This window comes from Chelonoidis abingdonii, chromosome 1 (genome assembly GCF_003597395.2).
Source record: "Chelonoidis abingdonii isolate Lonesome George chromosome 1, CheloAbing_2.0, whole genome shotgun sequence".
Classification (NCBI taxonomy): Eukaryota; Metazoa; Chordata; order Testudines; family Testudinidae; genus Chelonoidis; species Chelonoidis abingdonii.
In genome coordinates, this window is record NC_133769.1 from 292,142,283 (window position 1) to 292,169,642 (window position 27,360).

Consider the following 27,360-nt stretch of genomic DNA (forward strand, 5'->3'; position numbering starts at 1 on the left):
AAAATATGTTTTTAATCTCTTATGGTGGTACAGGAAAGGGTTTTTGTAAAGATGTTATCTACGTATTTGTAAAAGAAGTGGTGTTAGCATTCTATTGTGTAACTGTACCATCAACATCTTATACATTTTTAATTCAAACATACCTTAAAGTTCATCTCCTCCTACTTAGTTATTCTTAGAGCATGTACAATATGCAAAGCTGATAATCATGTGCTCTGCACTGATTTTAAACTCATGTAAATGACACAATAAAATATAAAGGCAACATGGACAGAGTGACACAAAACTTCAGAGAAGAGAGTTTAAAACAATGGGCGGTTCATTATTTAAAAAATCATATTTTGAAATTTAAAGCCAAAAATTATCTGTGCTGCATCGTACAGCTTTTACCCCACTATTTAGTGTAAGTAACTAGCATCTAAAATATAAGCTCATAAAACACACTTTATGGAGAACAATGTACATCATTCATGAAGTACAGCTGATGGTGATGATTCTTAGGGTCACCTTCATATTGATTCAGAACATGCCCTTTGTACTACATTTGCCTCCAAACTATTAAAAATGTGTGAGAGCATTGCTTCATGAAGAACATGTTTTTAAAAAGTTAAGTAAAGTAGTCAGATGAAATATGGCAAGTGTACACTCACTATACTATATTGGAGCATTATACTGGGAAGATGTCCGTGTGACTTGAAATTTTTATCCTAACCTATTTAAAAACTACTTCAACTAGTTTTCAGAAATGTCTACAGCAAAATCTGGTTGCCCAGCAACATGCTTTAGACTAGGAGCATTATAGAATATCTGAGCAGAATTTAGTACTGCTCAACCTGCACAGAAACAAATAGTCAAAAATAATTCAGACGCAGAAGCAAATGATCAGATGCAAATGAAGTATTATCTATTTAATATGAAGCAAACTTTTTAAAATCACCCTGCGATGAATGAATTACAGAGCATTAATATCTACTAGTATGCTATCCTTCAAAAAGCATGTTTTGATTCTGACTATACTGGTATTCAGTAACATGGCTCTAGCCAGAATTCATAATTTGCACTGTTCAGCATGAAAAAAAAAAATCAAAGAAAATAATAAATAATTCAATGACATTCATCAAAGAAGCTAATGCCCCACACTCCCTCCCTGCACTCCCCACCCAATCCCCCACCCCAAACCTGAAGTAAAAAAGTGTTTTCCTGATTAGGACCATAATTTTGTTGAGTCAGACGAGTTTCCAGCAATGGTAGTTTGTATCCTGCCCTTTATATTATCTACAGTACCAGGTTTACCATGGCGCCGGGCCCAAAGTCGAAGGGTCCTCGGTCAGCCCGATCCCCTAGTGGCTGAGCTAGCAAGAAAGCTGCCCCCACACCTGCTCCACTCCCACCCATTCCCACCCATGCTCCACCCCAGCCCCGCCCCCACTCCGCCCCTTCTCCCCTCCCAAGCCCACTCCCCTGAGGGGGACTGCAGAAGGGGGCTGCTCCTGCTGCGCTGTGCCTCATTGCCCCCAGCCTGCGTTCACTCTGGAGACTGCATCCCGCTCCCCTGCCCCTTGCCCCATGGGGGCTCAAAATATGTCTGGCACTGGGCCCAGAAAAAGTTAATCTGGCCCTGATTACATAACCTTCTTTTCTTGGGGCGGTGGGATGGAGGAGGGGGAGAAATCAACAGGAAGAAGGTTTAATTATTTTTGGCAGAAACACAAGAAATAATTATAATACAGCTAACACAACTTGAACCTATCTTAAACCAAAGTCAAACAATCTATTGTAACTTTAATGGTAATATTCTTGATTATAACGGACAAGATCACCACACTGACCTGTTTCCAGAGCAATGAAACAAAAAGTGTTCTTACCTAATTCATAGAGATGACCGTCTACGTTAACTAACGCAATGAAGTGAAGATCTACTTTTTCATCAATGCTTGGTGCCTGTAAGAAAAACAAACAGTATAATATTATGAACATCAAATCTCTTATGATACTAAAAATACAATCCCCCAATATAGAAAGCTTGTGACTTATAAAAGGAGGGGACTGGTAGCCAAGAAGCCCTAAAAACCAGGTTGGATTGATTTAAAGTGAAGTGATTTAAATCAACAATCAGGCAACTTTCATTTAAGTACTTTTCCCCCCCCCCATTTGTATTTTTTAGTTATTTTCCTAAAGACAGGTTGGTTCTCATTGGTCAGTAACCAGACATGTTGATATGCAACTAAATATAGCTTTTGCACTAAATTTGGTGCTTTCTGCTAACCAGGAGGACATACTATATCTTAACACATTTATTTAAGCAATTATACAGTTTAGCTTAAATACAAGCATCTGAATAAATGTATCTTCACACCGCCAGTATCAAGGTGATATTATTCCTGTTTTAAAGATAGGGAACTGAAGCACAGAGAGATTAAGACCAAGGTTGTCATGTCCTCTATTTTGACCTGAGTTTCCATTTTGAGAAATCTAGGTTACTAAGCCCTATTTTTTCTAAGTATTTAGCATTTTATATAGCACTTTATATGTTCAGTGTACCAGTTCCCATTAACATAAACTTAAAAGTGCTTTGTGTGCTCAGCACTTATGCAAGTCAGACTCCAGGGTCTCAAGCGGAACACTCAGAAAGTAAGGTGTACACAATTACTGACCGCTTGCGAAAAATCTGGTTTCAGTGATAGGCCAACTATCATATAAGAACTCTGTGCCAGAGGGACAGGCAGAACTCAGTGATCTGGAGGAACAATCAACTGCTTTATTCATGAGACCATCCTTCCTCTTCCTGCAATCCCTGCACCATTCATGTCTAACTTCTGCAACAAATGGAGGCAGGGATCCTACAGACAACAGCTTTATTTATTAATTATGTACCTCTAATTCATTCCCTGACCATCCTGTGTGATGAAAGAGGCAGAGGTCCTGTGGAAAATGTATGTTTTTGTAATTAAAGACTGTATCACAATGCATACTCAAAAGGAGGCTGAATTAAAGTTGCACAGGTAACCTTAATTCTGGCAGTTGCTAACTTCTGAGGAATTGATTCTGCAACTTTAGTATTCTGTTAATGTAGTTTTGTTTTAAATGTAATATTATATTCTAGTCAGTCATTTTCTATTGGCTGTAGATTAAAAATGGTATGTCTTAACAGTTTTATTCCTTAAAACATGCAACTCTAGCTTCTTCAGGGCACTGGGAGTTTGGAGGGAGGGGGAAGGAAAAGAGTCCATCTTCTCAAATTTCCCTCTGCTCCGAAGCCTCGAACTGCTGTCATTATTACTAAAAATTCTGGTGGCTGGAAGCCACTAGTCCAGGGGTTGGCAAGCTCTCGCACGTGACTCGCCAGGGTAAGCACCCTGGCAGGCTGGGCCCATCTGTTTACCTGATGCACTGGCAGGTTCAGCCGATCATAGCTCCCACTGGCCATGTTTCGCTGTCCCAGGCCAATGGGGGTGGTGGGAAGCCGCGGCCAGCACATACCTCGGCCCGCGGCACTTTCCACCACCCCCATTGGCCTGGGACGGCGAACCACAGCCAGTGGGAGCTGCGATCAGCTGAACCTGCCGACGCGGCAGGTAAACAAACTGGCCCGGCCCGCCAGGGTGCTTACCCTGGTGAGCCGTGTGCCAAAGGTTGCCAATCCCTGCACTAGTCATTTCAAAATCTGTAGGCATGCAGAAATTCTCCAAAAAGGGTCATATTTTTGGAATTTAATGTACCCTTCATATGCAAATCCACATCATATATCATTTTAAAGCTTATTTTATGTACATTTTGATTAGGTGTGATGTGGAGCTGTCAGTTGGTGCCATAAGCCTGTCGAAAAGCTGAAACAATAGTATCCAAAATTAAAAAGTGTCTTTTTGCACAGTTCCAGAAAAAACTAACATGACAACTACCCTTGTTATGGTTTCAGTGAATTTCAACACCTTAGTGTGGTATTTGTTGGTCAAAGCTACTGAACAACAATGTATTAAAATATTTTTTATTGTTTTTGCATGGGAAAGCTCCCCTCCGCTCCAAAATGAAGCTATTTGACATGTGGCAAAAATGGCAAATATCAATTGTTTGCAGTATATTAACATGAAATGTTTTCACATCTTATATTCTTTATTCTCAAAGTATCTCACATGTGATAATAGTTTTCTATATTTTCAGTTGAAATTTGCTGATCAGATCAGATTTACACTGAAGACTGTGCATCAGTAGCAGTACATTCTGTTCCCATAGTTTGTACTGGACAGTGGGTAGATATGAATGTACATGAATTCCTAACATAATGCTTCTCCATTTGTAAGCTTATGTACATACTATGTACCATCTAGTCTGCCTGGTAACCTGTTTTAATTTCTAATTGCCTATGAATGCAGTACTAGCCTTTGAACTATTCTAGAAATGAGTTTTTAGTGACTCTTACGCACAGGTCAGTATTAGTGTTAGAGATGGCAATACACAGCTTCATGTTATGAATATGCAAAAGCTATGACAGAAAGAAGTGACATAAAAAGAAGTAGTGAAGACAAAGGCCACAAACAAGTCCACGCCTCTGTAATGAAGAGGAATGAAAAGCATGTTACACCTCTTACCAACCATGTCATCAACAATCTGGCAAACTCATTAGACCCTGAATCACATGCAGAGGTGCTTATCAACATGCTTACTAGACTGGATGTAGTAAATGTACAAGAGTCTCTACTGAAAATAGCAAATGTTGGTGAAGAACAAATAGAAAGATTTGTGAGAGGTGCACTTGATTATGATGGGACATGTAGCTTTTTCAGCCCAGTCAAGAAATCTGGCATCAAAACATTTGCAGACATGGCCAAGATGACTACATTTAGTCTGGCAAGGAAGGGGATGGACAATCACAGCAGCCATCAGTCCAGAAACTGTCTTCTGGAGAGCCCTGTCATTAACAAAATCCAGAGATGATGTTTCAGTGTTGACTGTTATTAGTCACCCAGTGGGATCTGTGCCTATGTCCCTCTTTCATGCTCATGGAACAATGAACAGAACAGGCAAAGCTAAATTACAGCAGCAGCTGGAGGCTTAAGCTGAAAGAATATATGAGCTAAGAACATGCAACAAAGAAACGATAGTGTATATCATAGGTGCCAGGGCTGTCATACAAATTATAGCTGGAGACAAAATTCCATACATTCAGTGAATTGGCTGCTGAGTATTAGGGTACGTTTACACTACGGGATTATTCCGAGTTTACATAAACTGGTTTTGTAAAACAGATTGTATAAAGTCGAGTGCACGCGGCCACACTAAGCACATTAATTCAGCGGTGTGTGTCCATGCGTCGATTTCCGGAGCCTTGCACTGTGGGTAGCTATCCCGTAGCTATCCCATAGTTCCCGCAGTTCCCCCCGCCCACTGGAATTCTGGGTTGAGATCCCAGTGCCTGATGGGGCAAAAAACATGGTCGCGAGTGGTTCTGGGTACAGCCTCATCCCTCCCTCCGTGAAAGCTGCAGACAACAGTTTCGCGCCTTTTTTCCTCGGTGAACTATGCAAATACCATAGCACAGCAAGCATGGACCCTGCTAAGATCAAGACCGCAATTGTGGATGTTGTAAACACCTCGTGCATTCTCGTGCAGTCTATGCTGAACCAGGACCTGCAAAGCCAGGCGAGGAGGTGGCGGCTATGGCAGCGCGGCAACGAGAATGATGAGGACATGACACAGAATTCTCTCAAACTGCGGGCCCCTGCGCTTTGGAGATCCTGCGGATAATGGGGCAGGTTCTAGCCACTGAATGCCGATTTTGGGCCCGGGAAACAAGCACAGACTGGTGGGACCGCATAGTTTTGCGGGTGTGGAACGATTCCCAGTGGCTGTGAAGCTTTCGCATACGTAAGGGCACTTTCATGGAACTTTGTAACTTGCTTTCCCCTGCCCTGAAACGCCAGAATACCAAGATGAGAGCAGCCCTCACAGGTGAGAAGCGAGCAGCAACAGCCCTCTGGAAGCTTGCAACGCCAGACAGCTATCGGTCAGTTGGGAATCAATTTGGAGTGGGAAAATCTACTGTGGGGAATGGTGTGATGCAAGTAGCCAAAGCAATCATTAAGCTGCTGCTATGAAAGGTTGTGACTCTGGGAAACGTGCAAGTCATAGTGGATGGCTTTGCTGCAATAGGATTCCCTAACTGTGGTGGGGCGATAGATGGAACCCATATCCCTATCTTGGCACTGGAGCACCTTGCCAACCAGTATATAAACTGCAAGGGGTACTTCTCAATGGCGTTGCAAGCACTGGTGGATCAGAGGGACATTTCGCCAACATCAGCGTGGGATGACTGGAAAAGGTGCATGATGCTAGCATCTTTAGGAACTCTGGGCTGTTTGAGCAGCTGCAAGAAGGGACTTACTTCCCAGACCAGAAAATTACCATTGGGGATGTTGAATGCCAATGGTTATCCTTAGAGGCCCAGCCACCCCTTGCTCCCATGGCTCATGAAGCCTTACACAGGCAGCCTGGACTAGTCAAGAGCTGTTCAACTACAGGCTGAGCAAGTGCAGAATGGTGTAGAATGTGCATTTGGCCGTTTAAAGGTGCACTGGCGCACATTACTGACTCACTCAGACCTCAGCCAAACCAGTGTCCCCATTGTTATTGCTGCTTGCTGTGTGCTCCACAATCTCTGTGAGAGTAAGGAGGACCTTTATGGCGGGGTGGGAGGCTGAGGCAAATCACCTGGCACTTGATTACATGCAGCCAGATACCAGGCAATTAGAAGAGCACACCAGGAAGCAGTGCGCATCAGAGAAGCTTGAAAAATGAGTTTCATCACGGGCCAGGGTACGGTGTGACTGTTGTGTTTGTTTCCCCTTGATGAACCCTCCCTTGATTGACTTATTCCCTGTAAGCAACCCACCCTCCCTTCGATTACAGCTTGCTTAGGAAATAAAGTCACTATCGTTTAAAAATCATGTATTCTTTATTAAAAAGTCATTAGAAAAAGAGGGAGAGAACTGACAAGGTAGCCCGGTGTGGTTTGGGAGGAGGATAGGAGGGAAGGAAAAGGCCACTAAAAAATTTCAGAGTAATGACAGCCTTTTGGTTGGCTGTCCATGGGGGTGGAGTGGGCAGGTGCACGAGCCTCCCCCCACGCGTTCTTACACATCTGGGTGAGGAAGATATGGAACATGGTGAGTGGTGAGGTGGTTACACAGGGCTGCAGCAGCCTCTGTGACCCTGTTGCTGTTCCTGAAGCTCCACCAGACGTTTGGAGCATGTCAGTTTGATTACGCAGCAGCCCCAGTGTTGCATCCGCCACCACCACTGATCTTCCTGCCTACACTCTGATCTTCTGCCGCCAGCGTCCTCTCATCTCGAGTGTCTCTCCTCTCCTCTCGTTCACTGGCATCTTTCTGTAATTTGATACCACGTCCTTCCACTCATTCAGATGAGCTCTTTCATTGCGGGTTATTTTCATGATTTCCGAGAACATTTTGTCTCCTGTCTTTTTTTTTCGCCCCTTATCTGAGATAGCCTTCAGGATGGAGTAGGGAGGCTTGAAAATTTGCAGCTGCATGAGGGAGGGTAAAAAAGGGAGAGAAGTATTTAAAAGAGATACATTTTACAGAACAATGGTTATACTCTTTCACAGTGAACAACACTATTCACCTTACATAGCACATGTGATTCACTACAAGGTCGCATTTTGCATCTTAATATTGAGTGCCTGCGGCTCTGGTGTTAGAGATCTCACAGACGCAGGTCCAGGCAGCAGAATTCAGCTTGCATGCCACGGCCATGGTAAGCCATTGTCTTCGGCTTCTGCAGCCTTCATATCACAGTGCCCTCCTTTCCCAAATACCAAACAAAGCCTGTTCAGTGCTGCTTCTTTCTGTTAACATGCAGCAGCAGAAACCACCCCCCCATTCCAATTCTCTGGATGATCGTTTTACCCCTCCCCCCACCGCACGGTGGTATCATGGAAAGATCACGCTAATCAACACCCCTCCTTCCCCACCACGTGGCTGGTAGCAGGGAAGATCCCTGCTAGCCAAATGCGAAAAAGCTCAGCGCCATTACCCCCTCCCCCCCTCCTGCTTGGCTACCTGCAAGGAAGGATTTCTTTTAAGCAACAGGCAAACAGCCCAGTAGGAATGGCCATCTCTGTCCACCTTAATTAAATTCCTGAATTTCAACCAGGTTACCATGAACGATATCACTCTGCTGAGGATAACACAGTGAGATAAAGAATGGATGTTGCTTGAATGCCAGCAAATCACCGGGAGCATACGCAGCTAGGCTTTGTCATGCAATGATATCAGATTACTTGCTACATGCATGGCGTGGTCAAGTGTCCTACCATGGAGGACGGAATAAGGCTGCCTTGCTGCAGAAACCTTCTGCAAAGGCTTTTTGGAGTACCTCCAGGAGAGCTTCATGGAGATGTCCCTGGAGGATTTCCGCTCCATCCCAGACATGTTAATCCCAGACAAACTTTCCAATAACTGTACTGGCCGCGAATGCATCCCAAGTCCTCAGGGCAAATCAATCATAAAAAAATGCTGCTTTTAAACCATGTTTTATATTTACAAGGTACACTCACCAGAGGTCGCTTCCATGGCTTCATTGTCTGGGCTACTGGCTGGAGGGGCTGGAGGGTAATTCCGTCTGGGTGAGAAAAAGCACCTGGCTGTTGGGGAGAATGGAGTGCTGTGTGCTCTCTGCAAGCTCGTCCTCCTCTTCCTCCTCATCTTCCCCGTCCGCAGAATCCTCAGCCATGGCTGAGATTACCACCCCCACCTCGGAATCCATGGACAGGGGTGGGGAACTGGTGGCGGACCTCCCTAGAATTAGATGCAGCTCAGCGTAGAAGTGGCATGTTTTCAGCCCTGCCCTGGACCTTCCGTTTGCGTCTTTGATTTTCTGGTAGGTTTGTCTGAGCTCCTTAACTTCCAGTCTGCACTGCACTGAGTCCCTGGTGTGGCCTTTCTCCACCATGGCCTTGAAAATTTTTTCAAATGTTTTTTTCCATTTTGTCTTTTGGAACAGTTGTTGTTAGCACAGAATCCTCTCCCCATATAGCGATCAGATCCAGTACCTCCAGTGCGGTCCATGCTGGAGCTCTTTTTCATTTCTCAGGAGACTGCATTGTTACCTGTGCTGATGAGCTCTCCGTGGTCACCAGTGCTGGTGAGCTCTCCACGCTGGCCAAACAGGAAATGAAATTCAAAAGTTCGTAGGGCTTTTCCTGTCTACCTGGCCAAAGCATCTGAGTTCAGATTGCTGTCCAGAGCGGTCACAGTGGTGCACTGTGGGATACCACCTGGAGGCCAATACCGTCCATTTGCCGCCACACTAACCCTCATCTGACATGGCAATACTGATTTCACCGCAACTCCTCTCATCGGGGAGGAGTACAGAAACCGGTTTAAAGAGCCCTTTATATCGATATAAAGGGCCTCATTGTGTGGACAGGTGCAGGGTTAAATCGGTTTAATGCTACTAAAATCAGTTTAAACGCGTAGTGTAGACCAGGCCTTAGAGGCAGGTCCTAAAAGGATCTGACAAACCTAATTCTGTAACTGAAGTTTTTGAGAGGTATCACAACAGTAACTCTGAAAACTGATGAAAAAGACAGCACTGGACAGGATCTGAAGTTGGATGCAAGAAATGCCAGGTGATTGGTGGACTTAATGGAAAGAGTTTCTAAAACATGGCATCGAACAAGCAGTCACTTGTAAAATTTCTCTGTGAAGATATGGTTCAAAATGCACCTGAGAGCATAGGCATACACACAGCACAAACACTCCTCTTGCTGGAGGTTTTTCCAAAGGAAATTAGCAAAGTCCATCCCCAGTAGAAGTGCTGAAAAAGCCCAAGACTTACACAGTACTAGGGAGGAAGTGGACACAAGGATGATTCAGCGTCTCTTGGTGTCAAAGGAACCGTAGTAGTTAGGTCACCTGACACTGATGTTTTGGCCTTTGCTGTTCATCTGTTTCCAAAAATGGAACACGGAGATAACCTGTTGGATTGAAAGGCACCAAGACCAGCACAACTGACAAGCATTGTTTCATACGTGTGCACGCAATTGGTGAAACACTCACTCCTGACTTCTGCACCATACTTCCTGCTGTACACACATTAACAGCATGTGACATGATCATCCCTATTTAGTGCTCCTTACTGAGGGGGTTAGGGTCCAGGGAAATTTTTTCACCGGACAAAAGACTAAATATATATACACACACATACATATACACACATGCCGTATATAAGTTTTAAAACAAACAATTTAATACTGGTACACAGTGATGACGACTGTGAAGCTTGGTTGAGGTAGAGGAGTCAGAGGGTGGGATATTTCCCTTACTGCTAAATGATGAACTAGCGATTGGCTGAGCCCTCAAGGCTAACTCACTCTCTATACAAGGCAGCAGGACTGGAGGGCGATATGTGCATTTCCCTTAAGTACTGTCTTGTTAATTGGATCAGCTTGCTGAGACCACAGCTACCTAAGCCCTGGTGTCCCCCCCCTGCTCTATGGAAAATGGGGTAAGCAGGGTGCAGGAGCAGGGGGGAAAGGGACACCCTGACATTAGCCCCCTTCTTCCTTCCCTCCCCCTACACAGTAAGCAGGAGTCTCGGGAGCAGCTCCAAGGCAGAGGGCAGAAGCAGCAGATGGAAGTAGGGGGAGGGACACAGCTGAACTGTGGACAGCTGTTGCCTGAGGAACTTAGGGGAGCAGGGAGCTGATAGGGGGCTGCCAATCCACTCTGGTTCCAAGCCCCCTCCCAGCTAACTGCAATGGGCTGCTTTTCCTGCAAGAAGCAGACAAAGCAGGCAGCTGCCAAACGACGTTAGAAGGAGCATTACACAACTTTAAATGAGCATGGTCCCTAACTGAATCAGCAACGTAACAATGAAACAACGTTAACCCGGATGACTTTAAGTGAGGAATTAAAGTACCTGGAATCAGTTTGTGCTTCTGATTTTTGAGGGGAGTCACGGGGAGGAGTTAGGGAATTATTTCTACTACTATTCAGGGAGTATTTATCTATGAATATTTCATATTGTTACATTCATATTCCTGTTATATTTTCTTTGTCATTGTATTTGAATGTGTCTGTATGGATATGCTAAAGTTCTGAAAAATAAGATTAAAAAAGAGAGAGAGAGAGAGAGAGAGAAGACAGTCCCTATCCTAAAGAGCTTGTAAACTATAAGGACAACAGACATAGCTGGAGGACAAAGCAAACAGGATAGAATATACAAGCAAGGTTGTTTATTATCATGATACAGCAGATTTCTAACTGGCTCCTCTGCCTAATCTTTATTAGTTGACTAACTCCTTGGTGGGAGTATGTATCTCTTGGGGGAGTTGCGTGAGGGTAACAGCCTTGTGGACCAGCTCAGGACAAATGTTCCATATATGAAAAAGACTTCAAAGGGGATTGTGGAATGTCAGGGAGATCACAAACAAGGAGATAATGGCCTGACTGTAAGTTTTAGCAATATGGAAAGAAAAGACTGGTTCTTGGACAACATTGTAGAACCTGCCTGGTTGTGTAGAGTCAGAGATGAACCCCTGGTAATAGGCTATAGTAACTGGAAGAAAGGCAATGTGTTAAACAATGAGAATAAAGAATGTTGGTAGCAAGATTTCCAACAGATATCCAGGAGGTTGCTAACAGCAACCAGAATGTAATTAAATTTAATATCCTTGTAGGGAGGAATAGACTAAAGAAACCCACCATAGTAGCATTTAACTTCAAAAAGGAAAACTACACAAAAATGAGGAAGCTACTTAAAATGGAAATTAAAAGGAACAGTCACAGCAGTGAAATGCCTGCAAGCTGCTGGAGACTATTTTAAAACACCATAATAGAGGAGCAAACTAAATGTATACCCCAAATTAAAAAAAAACCTAAAAACAAAAACAAGCAAACAAAACAGGAAGAGGACCAAAAAATGCCACCATAGCTGAAGAGTAGAGTGAAAGAGGTGATTAGAGGCAAAAAGGCCTCCTTTAAAAATTAGAAGTCAAATCCTATAGAGGAAAATATAACTGAGCATAAACTCTGGCAAATCAATTATTATAAGGCAGGCCAAAAAAAAAATTAGGAGCAACTAGCAATATTGACAAAAATATAACAGTCACATTTTTTTTTTTTAAGTATATCAGAAGGGGGTCCACTGGATGACTGAGGTGCAAAAGGAACACTCAAGGAAGTCAAGGCTGTTGTAGAGACGCTAAGTCAATTCTTTTCATCTATCCTCACTGCAGAGAATGTGAAGGAGATTCCCACACCTGAGACATTCCTTTTAGGTGAGAGACCTGAGGAAATGTCAGACTGAGGTGTCAATGGAGATGGCTTTGGAAAAAATAAATAAGTTATACAGTAATAAGTCACCAAGACCAGATGGTATTCATCCAAGAGTTCTGAAGGAACTCAAATATGAAACTGCAGAACTACAAACTGTAATATGTAATCTATCACTTAAACCAGACGACTGGAGTCATCATGGATAGTTTCCGGAAAACATCTGCTCTATATGCAGCAGTCGTCAAAAATAAAGCTAATAGAATTAGGAACGGGATAGATATTAAGACAGAAAATATAATAATGTGATTATATAAATTCATGGTACACCCACACCTTGAATATTGTATGTAGGTCTGATACATTAGCATTGGAAAAGGTACAGAAAAGGAACAAAAATGATTAGGGGTATGGAACATCTTCCACAAAAAGAGAAATTAAAAAGACTGGGACTGCTCACCTTTGAAAAGATATGACTAATGGGAGATATAATAGTCTATAAATCATGAATAATGTGAAAAAAGTGAATAAGGAAGTTTTTACCTTCACAGTAACACAAGAACCTAGTGTCACCAAACAAAATTAATAGGCAGAAGGAAGTACTTCTTCATGCAATGTGTAGTCAACCTGTGGAACTCATTGTGCACGTGTCCACCCAAGTAAATGAAATAGATGATTGGATTCCCCTCGTGCACAAAGAGTGAACACGCTTTATCCAGAAACATTTAGGCTCAATGTACTATACTAGTTGCTCTAGAAATGGGTTTAACTGCACCCTTGATTTCACTCGTTATATGTTTATTGGAGGGAGGGGTATATACAAATATTCACTAGCAACTTTTAGACAAAGTGTTCCACAGATACAAAAATAAAGGTAAAAATATTCCTCACTGAATACTAAGACAGATGAATGGCACAGATTTACCAATGCTAATGAGAAGGCCAAAGGTGATATAACCTCTTTTCCTTTAATTTGTGTGTTTTCCATTGAATAATGTTCTCAAATTGTATTGGTTAGAAACCAGGTAAAGCCCTGAATATAAAAATCTAGAAAGTTTCATAAAATTCTCAAACACTGATTTGCAACAGTCTGAGCTACTCCCTATCTATGTAACAGAATAAAATAAAGTATCTGAAGAGTAGTTCTCCAAGTAAATGGGAAGGTACATGGGGAAGGGACTTAACATTGAGGTATATAAATAATAATGAACAAAATAAATACACTAAAAGAAACGGAAGTATTTTGTAGGTGAATATGTTTGTGCCATTACACAATAACAACAAGGATTTCCATATCCCTATTCGGACTGGGGAATTATTTAGTTCACAGTTGACTCACAGTCAGAATTATTTCAGTTTAGTCAGGATCCACATTAATCAAATGCAAATTTCTAGCAGTGTGACAGCAATGTGATTATACTGGTTGAAACAGAGAGATAGCTATCCCAGTTGTAACTTGGTAGCATCCATCTCAGGATATGTAGCTTCCATGTGTTGGAAAGTAGTAGACTTTAATTTTGTGAATTTCCACTCCACCATTCTATTTCAATTTAGTGCTTTTGAGGTTTCAGTCAGTCAACCAGTCAATTATCTAAAAATGTTGCACATTAAATAAACAAATATAGATTGAACAATTAGTGTAAGAATATTCAAGCCTCCTGAATGAAGAGAAAAAAGTTGAAGCATAATATTTGATAAGGAACCACCATCTAACAGAACATTTTAATCTTCAACCAAAAAGGTGAATTTTACAAACTTTGCAGCTAAAATAATAGGATGTCAAGGGAGAAAGTATCTAAACCACCTCAGAACTACAGAAGATATTTCATCTTTGCTGAAACACTTAAAGGATTGTGACGCAAGGCTCAAAACTGAAAACAAGAAGGAAAATGGGCTCAGGATATAAAACCACAGGAAGAGGAAATCACGCTGTACAGCAAAGAATTAGAAGCTACTAAGAAGTGCGTTTAGCAGAACCAACTGAAAGACCATAAGGATGAGAAAGAACCACAGAGGTTTGAAGAAGAGCTTATGGAAGAACAAGCAGTTCCATAAAGGGCAAGCTTCTTGTGTACTTGAGATAATCTGGCGTTTGTGAGCTATTTTTCCAAGTAAAAAAACACCTTTCCCAAAAAAACTTAGGAGGCAAAGCATGGACTGATGCATGCTTGCTGTTCCATAGGGAAAAGAGCCCTAAAAATGGTTAAGAGAAAAAGCAACAGCTGTGCAGAGACTGAAGATGGACTACACTTACAACACAACGGAGCCCAACAGGAAGGCGTATCAATGGCTGCCAACATTGAAGACGGATTGATGGATTGGTAGCCTGTGCAGGACCTACATGGTTATGTTTGACCTAGGAGAGAGATGCAGAGTGATACAATGGTGAAGCCTTCGTTCTGCACAGGCTTAACTGAGGTTGCAATGACAATGATGGTAAGGACAGCGAAGATGATGATGACTTCATAAATATTAAAAAAAAAAAAAAACTTAACCCACTTAAACTTGAATTAACATATCTAGGGTCTAGGCTACTGCAAAGTCTCTGACTTTCTGTATTGTGTATTGCTTTAATAAGCATCAGCATGGAAGATTCGTGCATAGGAATGGACTGGATTTGAACAATAATAGGACAAGAATGGACATTAACAAACAATATGGTCCAAATCTGAAGAAATTCCCCACTAGACAGATATGAACACGACAAACAATTGAGTTATTCACATCCAATAAACTTCATAAAATGAAGACAAGTTTAATAAATGTATCCTAGATTGCTGGAAGAAAGGAGGAAGGTGATTGAAATCGTATCTACTACTTCTGGGAGAGATCAGAAGACACAAAAGGATCTATCCTGTCCTCATATACACAGCCCAAAAGTCAGTTTTTCATGTATTTTAGAAGAAAACCACACGGTATAGTTCTGATTAAAGTGGATCAAGTCATTATTGCAGTGCAACCCCGAGTTTCCATACTGGAAAGGCTTGCGGGGGTAAGGTATGCAACTCGATACATGTTCAACTTATTCTTCTAAAGTAGGTCAATGGCAGTACTACCATTAACACAAGTTGAAATCTTGGTTCTGTTCTTTTTCGTATCTTTGGAAGCACTAGGAATATGTTAAATGATTCAAACAGTTGCTAGCAGAAGAAAGACCACAAAAGAAATAACAAAGTGACTCAAGCACAACTGTCTCTCATTTTACAGAATATGTATGTATGCAGAATACAAGATGTAATTCCACAAGATACAGTCAGTAAGCGTATATTCAACATAGTACACTAAGTATTCAACAGTTCTAATGGATTACAAAGGCCCACGTATAATGTGATTAAGTAGTTATGCAAATGGCTGCAAAATAGAAATTTACCTTTTTGTCAAGCTGATGCTTATATCCCGTGTCATAAATCCACAGCAGTGTTGCCTTCTGCTTTTACAACTTTCCTCCTGCCATTTTGCGTTTTTTGTCTACATTCATTCTGTGACTTTCCCACAAAAGGAGGGTCTGGTAAATTTCTGTGCCATACCCACTGCCTTACACACTTAGAGCAAGTAGCAATCAAATAGACTCTTCCTTTAAGCACTAAGAACAACAGCAAACCTCACTCACTCAGAGATGAGTATACCTGGGATGTCATGGGATTTTTAGCATCTGGGCCACGTATGGAGTGACTAGATGTCCTGATTTTATAGGGACAGTCCCAATTTTGGGATCTTTTTCTTATATAGACTCCTATTACCACCCACCCCGTTCCATTTTTTCACATTTGCTGTCTGGTCACCCTAGGGCCATGGTGAAGAGTCATGTAGAAGTCTGTAATATGCTCCTTGCCTTTAGACTGGGGTGGGCAAACTTTTTGGCCTGAGGGCCACATCGGGGTTGCGCAACTGTATGGAGGGCCAGGTAGGGAAAGCTGTGCCTCCCCAAACAGCCTGGCCTCCGCCACCTATCCACATCCTCCCACTTCCCACCCCGAATGCCCCCTCAGAGCCCCCAACCCATCCAACCCCCCCTGCTCCTTGTCCCCTGACCACCCTCTCCTGGGACCCCCTATCCAAGCCCCCTGCTCCCTGTCCTGACTGCCCTCCCGACCCCTATCCACAACCCTGCCCCCTGACAGGCCCCCCGGGACTCCCACTCCCAACCCTCCCTGTTCCCCATCCCCTGACCGCCCCCCAGAACCTCCACCCCATCCAACCATCCCCTCCTCCCTGACTGCCCCTCAGGACCCCTGCTCCTTTACCCAACCCCACTTCTCCCTACCCCTTACCGGCAGCAGGAGCTCGCAGCCGCGAAACCCGGCCAGAGTCAGCTGCGCTCCCCATACTGCCCAGTGGCAGTGGCGGGCCAGAGCACGGCCAGCATGGCAGGGGGCTGTGTGAGAGAGAGGGGGCAGCAGGGGAGGGGCCAGGGACTAGGTTCCCTGGCCAGGAACTCAGTGGCTGGGCAGGACGGTCCCGTGGGCTGCCGTAGTTTGCCCAACGTCTGCTTTAGAGCCTGATCCAAAAGTTATAACTTTAATGTGTTTTGGATCAGGCCCTAGATGTTAGCAGTTCTACAGGAAAGGAGACTGAATACCCAGCTAAAGGAAGAGGGAACTGGATACAATCTAACAGCAAAATCAGACAATATTTGTGAGGTGAGAGAAAAGTTTGCAGGAGTTGATGGCTGCTATGCTTCAGTCACACTACTGTGGTTTCTCAGCTCTTCATGCTAAACAGGTATCGAGACAAAAGATTGCTGTTGAGTTAGGAAAATACTTCAAATGTTTATAACATATCAGAAGGACCTCAAAGCTTTAGAATACACAGCAAAATACGCAAAATCTCTAATTAAATCCTGAAGAACTACTCCTACAGTTTCTTGTAGAGATCTCCAAAGTCAATGGACCTACATGTGGAAGCATGGGTCTGCTGATCAGAAGAAGTTGTAGGATCAAGATCTCAATAGCTAATGGTTTGGCATGTCAGACCTCAGTGCCTTCCCTCCACAATGGAATGCCCACAACAGACTATGAAGATTTTGAATTCTGCAAATCTCTTGCCTATTTTGGTAATAGAGGTTTGTGTTTTCTTTCTTAAATCTTCAAGTATAGTAATTGTTTACCTAGCAACACAACAAAACAAAACAACAACAAAAAGCTTTAAAAATTATGGGGCAGGAATTTAGTTTTGGCTGGGTAAACACAGTTGATATGAAATTGCCTTATAGTATGTATATTTTTGCTCTGAAAAAAATACAGTGTAGTATTTTTATAGCATAAAAGCTGTCAAGACAACACTGGTAATGCCAACCCATAAGAATTTGGATATTTGTTTAAGGGAGTAGAGATTGACCCAATATTTTGAGATTTACATACAAGACTTACTAAATCTGCTAGTGTAAATCAAAAGTTTATATAAAACCATTCTTAGGCAAGTTGCATGACTCAATTATGACCTTTTTCCCTTCATTTACTATTATTTTAAATACACCTTGTATTAAATCCTACAGTCTAAGAAAGGCAAGACTTAAGACAAAGGGAGTTTTGATTAAGGAGCAGGAATTTTTCCCCCTTTATAGAATATCAGGGTTGGAAGGGACCTCAGGAGGTCATCTAGTCCAACCCCCTGCTCAAAGCAGGACCAATTCCCAACTAAATCATTTACCATTCTCAATGACTGGCACTTATTTCTGAGTTCCCCAGTTGTTCCTTTTTTTGTTTTAAGAACATTGTGAATAAATTCAGATAAGTGTTTCTGAATAGAGTTTAAGGCCAGAATGCAACATGGGAAACTATAAAGGCAAGAGAATTTTTTCTGGTCAAGCAGGAAGAATGGGGTCATGGCTCCTTTAAGGATTTCTCTTCCTTTGGTATGGGAGGGGAGGACATCACCTGAGCTGGGGGCTTGTCAGAAGGACTTATGTAAGCCATTATCTGCCTGTGCACCATGTAGAGGTTAATGTGCTCTCATGCCCAGATCAGCAGTTCTTACCCTCCTACCCACAGGATCAAAGTAGACTGGGTTTTTGTGGCTGGCTGTAGGCATCATATTTGTTGACTTTTCTGGAACTGGAAACTAATTTTTTTCTCACCGCCAGATTGGCTGGAGTGGTTTTTTCCCACCCTCCCAAAGCAGCTCCAGGATCTAGCTAGGTAAGTTGGGAGGCATAGTTTGTCAGGAAGCAGGACCTGCAACAGAGTCAGTCTCCGGGCAACCAAGTAAGTGCAGTAGGCATGTAGTAGGCTGCCAGATTGCCTACAACCTGTGATTGATTGGAAGAATCAGGAGAGTAGCTCTTGAGCCCAGCAGCAGCAGGGGTAGCTCCTGTGCTTGCTTGTTCCCAGCCCTGCTCCTGCCTTACCTCACTCCAAGTTACCAGTCCTTGTGCTGAGCATGGACTCCTCCTCTAACTACTAAGATTGCCCATGTCCCAGTCACTGACACATTCCAAGTAGCTGCAACTTAACAGGTGGTAGGTGTCTGGTGCAGCTACTCATTCCATAGGGAATCTGGTTCCCGACAGACAGGCCCAGCCTTAGGAAGACTAGCACCCTGAGCAAACTTGTATTTTGGCGCCTTTTCTTTGTGTTCGAGAACAGCAGCCTGGGGCACAGGGCGCAAGGACCAGCTCTTGGCCCTGGAGCCCAGAAGGTCTGCACAGGGAGCAGTTTGTAAGTCTAAAGGCTCCCCTGGCCATACAGCCCCTGACAACCTACCAGGAAGAGAGCAAGTGTGCAGCCCCCAGCCTTGCACCTGGAAACACGGGACCTGGGGCTCCACAGGGGCAAGCCCTCCTGCATGTGCCTCCCCACCAGGCTAGCAGTTCTGGGCAATATGGCCCACGCCCCTCTTGGCTGGCCAGGGGCTCCAGTCCCAGGCTTGCTTGCACTTAGTGCTTAATTTGTGCCAGGGCTTGCCGAGACTTAGCCACAGCACATCTAGGCTTGCAATTCATAGCCCCAGCACCTCTAGACTCTTGACCAGCAGCTGCCACCAGCAGCAGCAGCACAGAAGTAAGAATGACAATACCACATACCATGCCACTCTTACTTCTGTGCTGCTGCTGGCGGTGGCGCTGCCTTCTGAGCTGGGTGCCTGGCCAGCAGCCACTGCTCTGTGGCCACCCAGCTTGAGCCTCAGCACCTCTTTCATTATAAGATAAGCACTGCCTGCATTCACTCCCGCTCCAGCAGCCCCGGGCCCGCCAGCTTGCAGCACTTGGACAGGGCCCCCCCAATCATGGCACCCTGAGCAATCACCAGAATCACTCACCACTAAGGCTGGCCCTGCTGACAGACCAGATGTCACAGATTTTAGGAAGCACCCCTTACTGGCCTCCCACTAGGACTACTGTAAGCGGAATCCAAGCCCCTGCCACTCTGGATCCCAGGAGTATTTCAAGCCCAGATGCTGCCCCAATCTTGGAGTCTCCTAAGCACACTCTCAGGGGTCAAACCTTCATCTGGCACCCCCTTCCACCTGCTGGAACTTTCTGTACAGCCATCCAGATCCTCTGGGTGTACTGGAAGGTATGAGGATGTGTGCTGTCTGAATTATTGCTGGATAATTCCCAAATGAGTTAAATGAAATTAATAAAAGGTGCAGTCTAATTAAAGCACATCCCTCACATCTTCCCTTTCTTCCAGTCTGTAAGGGACAGCTGACTACTAAGGCCATATAATCACCCTTCCTGAATAACAGTCCATAGAATTTCACTAAGTAATTCGGCCCTAATGCCAAACAGTCTGATCTTTTAGAAAGATATGTACCTAATCTTGATTTAAAGACTACAAGTGATAGAGAATTACCTTATCCCCTGCTAAGCTGTTAGTCAATTTACAATTTATTTCCAGTTTCATTTTTTTCTAATTTCAATGTCCAGCCATTAGATCTTGTTATACATTTGTCTGCTATACTAAAGAGCCCTCTAGTATGAGATCGCTTCTCCTTGTATTTGGACTTCATGATCATGATCAGCTTGCCTCTTGAATTTCTTTGGCTTATCAAAGAAAGTTTAAGGGTTGTTATTTTTAAAAAAAATAGTAATTAGACAAGAGTGATGTCTGGACTACTAGGTATTAGGCAAATAATTGCCAGTATTTGATTAAGAAGATTACTTTCTGCAGTCATTTAATTCAATGCATAAGTATCTTAAAATATTTTTACAAGGTCTGATATTTTTAAATTCCATCTACTATTTAAATGATCTGAGCTCTCTTAATATAAAGATACAATACAGATTATTTTGATTGTTGCTATTCCAAAACACCTCTGTATTTAGAGATGATGCATATTTATTAAGAATTCCATTAAGTATGACATTTCCATTTTAATTGGCGACTTGGAAGCCACAAACACAGCTCTAGATGGTATCCGCTACCAAGACCCATAATAACAATCAGCAAGCATAAGGAAAAAGGGAGACTCCCTGGCCTATGCAATTACACAAGATGAAAGGATCTGTAGTTGAAGTACCTTACTGCAAAATGCTGAAAATTCTAGAGGGTTAAAATCCTTCATGAAACTACAAATTAAAATGACAAAAAAAAAAAAAGGCTGGTGTACTTATTATCTGCGGCAAATAGACTCCAGAATTATCACAGGAGCTGATATCATTTACGTTATACCACGGATGAGAAATTTGGAATAAAAGTTTAATTTTAATGTCAGATTTTGTATATACAGACTTATTGAATAAGTATGAATGTTAATATAGGAACACACTGTAAAATGTTTCAAACATAATACTACCACCTAAATGTCAACAAGATTTACATTAAGTTGCCTCCAACTTCACTAACATAAAAATCAGAATAAGGTTTTTATTCCCAAGAGGAAAATTCACTTAAATGCTGATGATCATATTTGAGAAGTGAAACATAAGAATGATACTAGAATAATACTGCACAATAAATATGACGTATACAATCAAATTCAAGTTCTCTGAAGGATATCTACCCTGCAACTAGAAATTTCTCTCAAATTGCAAGGTAGTAGTGTTCAGACAGCACAATTTGGGGACTGAAAACACAACTTGAAGCCACAAACTCTTGAATTCTAATTCTTGCACCGCTACTGATTTATTGGCAAGCCTTGGCAAAGTCACTTAACGAGTCTGAGACTCAGCTTCCCCATCTGTATAGTGTGTATACACCTACTGTATATGGGCATTGTGTTCTTCAGTGTTTGCACAGTGCCTTTTAAGAAGTATTAGAATGTTGGATCAAAATGAAAATTGTTTCTAAGCAGGTATTTATAATTAAACTACTGGGCACAATTTATCACAATTTTTTTTGAAGACTTAAATTGATGGGCTGGAAGCTATTAAATCAAGCAGATTTAATGTTTCAACATATGTAGGGACAGAATACTTCATACTATGCTGTCCAATTGCGAGAAATAACCTCAAAATGTTATTTTTCCCCACAAACTTCCCAAATTGCACTCAGATACTACCGTGACAAGAACCATATAGTAGCTAATGAAAATATATTTTACAACTTTAAACCTTTACTGAACATCTGTTGGGTTAAAAACATCTCCACATGCACTTTCCAATGAAAGCTGTTAGAGAATATCGAAGACGACATCTGAACTTAATCTTCATATAGTTAATACACTTTTATCAAGTAACCAAATTTCAAAACTGAAGCTTAAAAACAGCTTTTGCATCAGTTATCCTGCAATGTATTACATTTTATTTAACAGCAGAATAGTACTATCTGAAGATAAAGAGTACATTATTTTTAGTTATCCAACTAACTACTTAGGAAAGCTTAATTACAACATTTTACTATTGATTGTGTAGCTTTTATTTCATCAACTATTTTTCCCAGCATAAAAAAAAAAAAAGTTCATTCTATCAACACTGGGAATATCAAAGTCAGCACAATATTGCTGGGAAGAAGATTTGTTAGCTGACCTGTGCTCTGTCTGCTTACTGAATAGCTGCTTGTAATGAAGACAGATGAAAATATTACAGGTTGGTACTTAAGAATAGCAGATTTAAAATCCAACATCTCTACAGTTTTGAAGGCATCCCTCCAACAAGTGAAGTTTTTGGCCTGAATTACTTATACAGGCTCTGTAACTGGTAAACCGATTTTTTTTTACAGTGTATTTCCCTGCAATTTACAATCCAGTCCATAATTGAGGTAAGCATATTCTGAAAAGCGCCTGAGAGTACTATTGAGCCAGACAAATGGCCTCAGACACAGGGCCTTGAAAATAAGTAGTGTCCAGATTAAAGTCCTAAATACCCTTCCATATTTAATTCACCTCCACTGTAAACTTCGTCAGAAGTTATTTCAGTCAAATCAACCTGGAATCCTCCTGAAAAGGAGGAGGTTCTATGGCAGGGGTGGGTAAACTTTTTGACCCAAGGGCCACATCTGGGAATAGCAATTGTACGGTGGCCCATGAATGCTCATGAAATTGGGGTTGGATGTGGGAGGGGATGAGGGCTCTGGCTGGGAGTGCAGGCTCCGGGGTGGGACCAGAAATGAGGAGTTCATGGTGCGGGAGGGGACTCTGGGCTCGGATGGGGGAGCAGGGTGCTAGCTCAATACTAGCATATTTTTATTACAATAATGAAGTTACTTGTATTCCTTCCAGTACTGCAACTGGAGTATCAGAGTTGGACCGGACATCTCTCTCTCTCTCTCAAATACTCCACTGTAATGCAAGGGACCGTGGAACACAGTGAATCAGAGTTTGAGTGAAAGTAATTGTAAATATATATTCTTGTATTCCAGACAGTTGGATAGAGAAGATGTATACCCAACCTTTCAGTAAGAATGTAACATAGAAAATGAAAAAAGAATTTATATCTAAGAATATTTTGGTCATGCTATACAATGTTTAAAATTTCATTTCCTTTACAAGATACTTTTTAGAGTATTAAAACTTTTAAAAAACACTATCATGACTCATTTTTATAATGGCAGCAATAGTATCACTGGAACCTTGGAGAAGCTGCAAAAACCATTCCTTAAGGAGGTCATATGGGTTCCTGGACCAAAAAAAAAAAAAAAAAAGCAAAAACATGGGGCTGTATGCCAAAATACATAAAATACCATTATACGCTCCATGGAAAAAGATAATGGCAAGCTCCTTCATGTTATTTCTCAACCAATACATCATAATGACCCAGGAAACCAAAGATCTTGGAAAGCCTACATTTTACAATGGTTGAAAATGGAATGTCTTCACTCTTTAGTTTACCATGGCCAAGGCTAACCACAGTGATCACAATTGAAGCCTGAGCACGTTACATTCTAAGCAAGTTTACAGCTCTTATGGCATGCTAAACAACCTCTTATAGCCTAGAGTTGGCAGTCATGGTTCAAGATAAGAAAGAAGTCCAGCTGAACTATGATTCCAACTTACTGGTTTTCAAGAGACTTCAGAGTTACTACAACTACAATCTCTCTAAAAAATACCAGTCCTAGTCACAACGCTGAATCCATAATTGAATTGTGAATTTGAGACCAATTCTCTCAATTTACGAGTAACTAAAAGCAGTTCATTCTGATTTTCCAAAATTAAATTTCTCATTGCCAGAACTGTTGGTCAAGTTTCAATGGAAAGTTATGCGTTGCCACTAGAAGCGTTGCCACTACACAGCAACCAAGGTACAACAATTCCAGGATTACTCAGTTCAAGGATCTCTCTCATCTTTCTTAGCCAAAACATGCACAGTTGTAGTTGAAGCTGTCACCTGGTAGCCAGAAGTAGGAAGCAGACAAGAAAACCAGAAGTGGTACAATGTCAAACGGTAGGAGATTATTTCTGTACTTCCATAACAGGCGGTATACTAGGGTATATTTTCCCCACTGTCATTGTCTTCTCTTTTGCTCCTTCCCTTAGCTCCACTGATATGGGGCTCGCTCTGAGTCCTTCTCCATTCCAGTCTTTCTTGAAGCAGTTTGTCAGAAACTTTGCAGCTAATCAAATCCTTTTGTATAACATCCATCTATCTACTTTGGGTTCTCCAACTCTTCTCCTACCTCTACTTCTAAGATTAAGACCTTGTTTCCTATATATTCTTCTGATCTTTTCACATGCTCAAACCATGTAAGTCTGGATTTCCTCAGCTTTTCTATAACTGGTATCATCTTCACTCTTCCCCTAATTCATTTGTTCCTAACATGGTTTATCCTTCTAACTCCAAGCATCCATCTTAACCTTTTCATTTCCACTGTATTCAAGATTTGCTCCTGCCTCTTCATCAGTGCCCAGAGTTTGGATCTATACACAAGTACAAACCTAATTACCATCATGTAGAACTTATTTTTCAATTTGATAGGCACTCTGTTAAAGATGACTTTGCTCATTTCTCTCCATTTAGTACATGCCTCTCTGCTTATTAGTTTGTTGTTGAGTTCAGCTGTACTATCAAAACTAGGTACTTGAGTTTCATAACTCTGATAGTGGCTGCCCCTCCAGACTTTCACTGATACAGTTTTGTTGTCTTCCTGCAAGGTATCTACAAACCATATACTCTGTTCTATTTCTGCTGATTTTCAGGCCATTTCTCTCAAGTACACACTTCCATATCTTTAAATCTTCTTCCCCTTCTTCTTTGCTCTCCCCCATGTGCACATCAATCTGCAAAAAGCATACACTAGCGTGCCACTCTCTGGATGTTTTCTGTAAGTGCAGCAAGCATCAGTGTGAACAAAAAGAGGCTCAGTGCAGAACCCTGACATACTCTATTACTAGAACCTGTTCACTTTCTACGTATGGCCTTCAGGAATCTGTTTCATTCTCATACACTTCCCAATGACCACTCTCATAATGTGGTCATAAGATTTTTCAAAGATCAATGGATACTATGTGCAGGATCTTCCTCTTTTCTCTATATTTTTCCACAAGAAATCTTAGAGCAAAGATCACATCCATTTTTGACTTGCCTGGCAAGAAAATCCAAACTGACTGTCAGTGACCTTTACTTCTCTTCATAGTCTCTTATCCATAACTTTCTCCCAATTTTTCTGTGTGTAGGTCACCAGCTGAATGTCACATTAGTTACTCAAGTCTTGCTATGTCTGCTTTCCTCTTAATAAATTGGTACAGTGCTCTTCTCCAGGCATCATCTCAGTCTTCATGACAAAATTAAACTGTTGTGTCAATATGTTCACACCTTCCATACTTCTATTGGTATATCACTAGGGCAGCATTATTTTTTAATTTTTCATGTTGCTCAGTGCTTCTGCAACTACTTCCTGGATTGATGCCACCAGTTTGATGTTAATCATATGGCATAGTTCTCTTGGATTCTCTTCATTCATAAGCCTTTCAAAGTAATTTCTCCACTGTTCCTTAATCTGGTTTTCATTTATTAAGGTATTTCTACATTTATCTTTAATTACTTGGATCTCACCACTTCTTTAGTTCTCTTATCACGGGTCTTTGTTACTCTATATATTTCTCTCTCACCTGCCTTTGATTCAAGATGGGCATATAAGGGCTTTTGGCTTAGTGCAGGGGTCAGCAACCCCTGGCACACTGCTCGCCAGGGTAACAACCCTGGCGGGCCAGGCCAGTTTGTTCACCTGCTGCATCAGGAGGTTTGGCCGATCGCAGCTCCCACTGGCAATGGTTTGCCGGCCCAGGCCAATGGGGGTGACAGGAAGCTGCGGCCAGCACATCCCTCAGCCCACACCGCTTCCCGCATTTTCTGTTAACCCTTCTAAAGAGATCTCCCACACTTTGGTTTTAACTCTTTGCTAACACCATTAAAGCTTCCACTTCTTGGTTTTCTGTACTGCTTTAGACTGTTTTCTTCTCATGTATGTTATGTATCCCTAGTCAAAATACACAATGGTGGTTTGAGTTGTAATGTTTTCTTCTGGGATGAACTTAATTTTTGGTGCTCTTCAGTTTAGCATATCGAGAAATAATCTCTCTCATATGATCACTCTTAGGCTATGTCTACCCTATGAGCTTGGGGTACAATTCCCCTGTTCATATTATATATTTGTGCTAGCACTCAATGATCTACCATGAATATTGATAGTAGTGTAGCTGCATTAGCACTGACAGCAGCACCAGAGGCATGACTGAGCTGTGCTGACTACAAACCCACCCAAAATTAGTGCCAAGTGTAGACACACAACTCAGTCATGCTTCTACTGCCACTACTTTGCTAGCGTGGCGACACTGCTATTTATACTAGCATTAGCCTGGTAAGAACTAGCACAAGTACATATATACAAACAGGGGAAATCACACCCCCTAGCTCATAGTGTAGACAAAACCTTGTAGACCAGAAGTCGGCAACCTCTGGCACGCGGCTTGCCAGGGTAAGCACCCTGGCAGGCCAGGCCAGTCTGTTTACCTGACACATTGGCAGGTTCGGATGATCACGGCTCCCACTGGCCGTGGGTCGCCACTCCAGGCCAATGGGTGCTGTGGGAAGCCGCAGTCAGCACACCTCTCGGCCCACACCACTTCTCATAGTCCCCACTGGCCTGGGACGGCGAAACACGGCTAGTGGGACCCATGATCAGCTGAACCTGCCAATGCGTCAGGTAAACAATGGCTCCGGTCTGCCAGGGTGCTTACGCTGGCGAACCGTGTGCCAGAAGTTGCCGACTCCTGTTGTAGATACATTTGCAACTTTTTTGATACAATTAAGAGGCATTTGCAATACAACAGCAATGGCATTTTATATATTTGCAATGTTTTTGATCTAGAGTTCTATTTATTTTCCTTTGTCTTATGTAGCAACTAGTAACACTTTTAAAAAATGATATACTAGGCTCTTAAGCATTCTCAATAGCTTCCAATGGGAAAAAAGAACCTAACAAGATAGGCATAGAAGTGATCTTATTATGCCTCAGATTTTAGCAGGAAAGAAAGCATTTAAAATTGTAACATTTATCAATCCCTCACTCATTTTAATGGATCATCTATTTCTCCTCCATATTCATTCAGCCAATTAAAAAAAATAAATAAATGCCACGTTACAAAGTTACTGAGCACTAAAATTAGAAAAGGCCTTTCTGCATGCTTGAACTACAAGGGTACACTGTTAACCATATGCAGCTAGGCAAAAACGCACAAATCATTTTACAAC

At 42.2% G+C, this 27,360-nt stretch overlaps 1 protein-coding gene across 5 annotated transcripts in view; it reads right to left on the reverse strand.

Annotated features, from left to right (window-relative positions):
* UCHL3 (ubiquitin C-terminal hydrolase L3) overlaps window positions 1–27,360 on the reverse strand; it is a 66,768-nt gene that overhangs the window by 8,422 nt on the left and 30,986 nt on the right. For all 5 annotated transcript variants that reach the window (XR_012655012.1, XM_075061542.1, XM_032799891.2 and 2 more), the window contains exon 6: window positions 1,866–1,941. Coding sequence is in view for 4 of the 5 variants with exons in the window: in XM_075061542.1 (XP_074917643.1) it covers window positions 1,866–1,941 (76 nt within the window). In the remaining variant the exon portion in view is untranslated. The remainder of the gene's footprint in view (window positions 1–1,865; window positions 1,942–27,360) is intronic.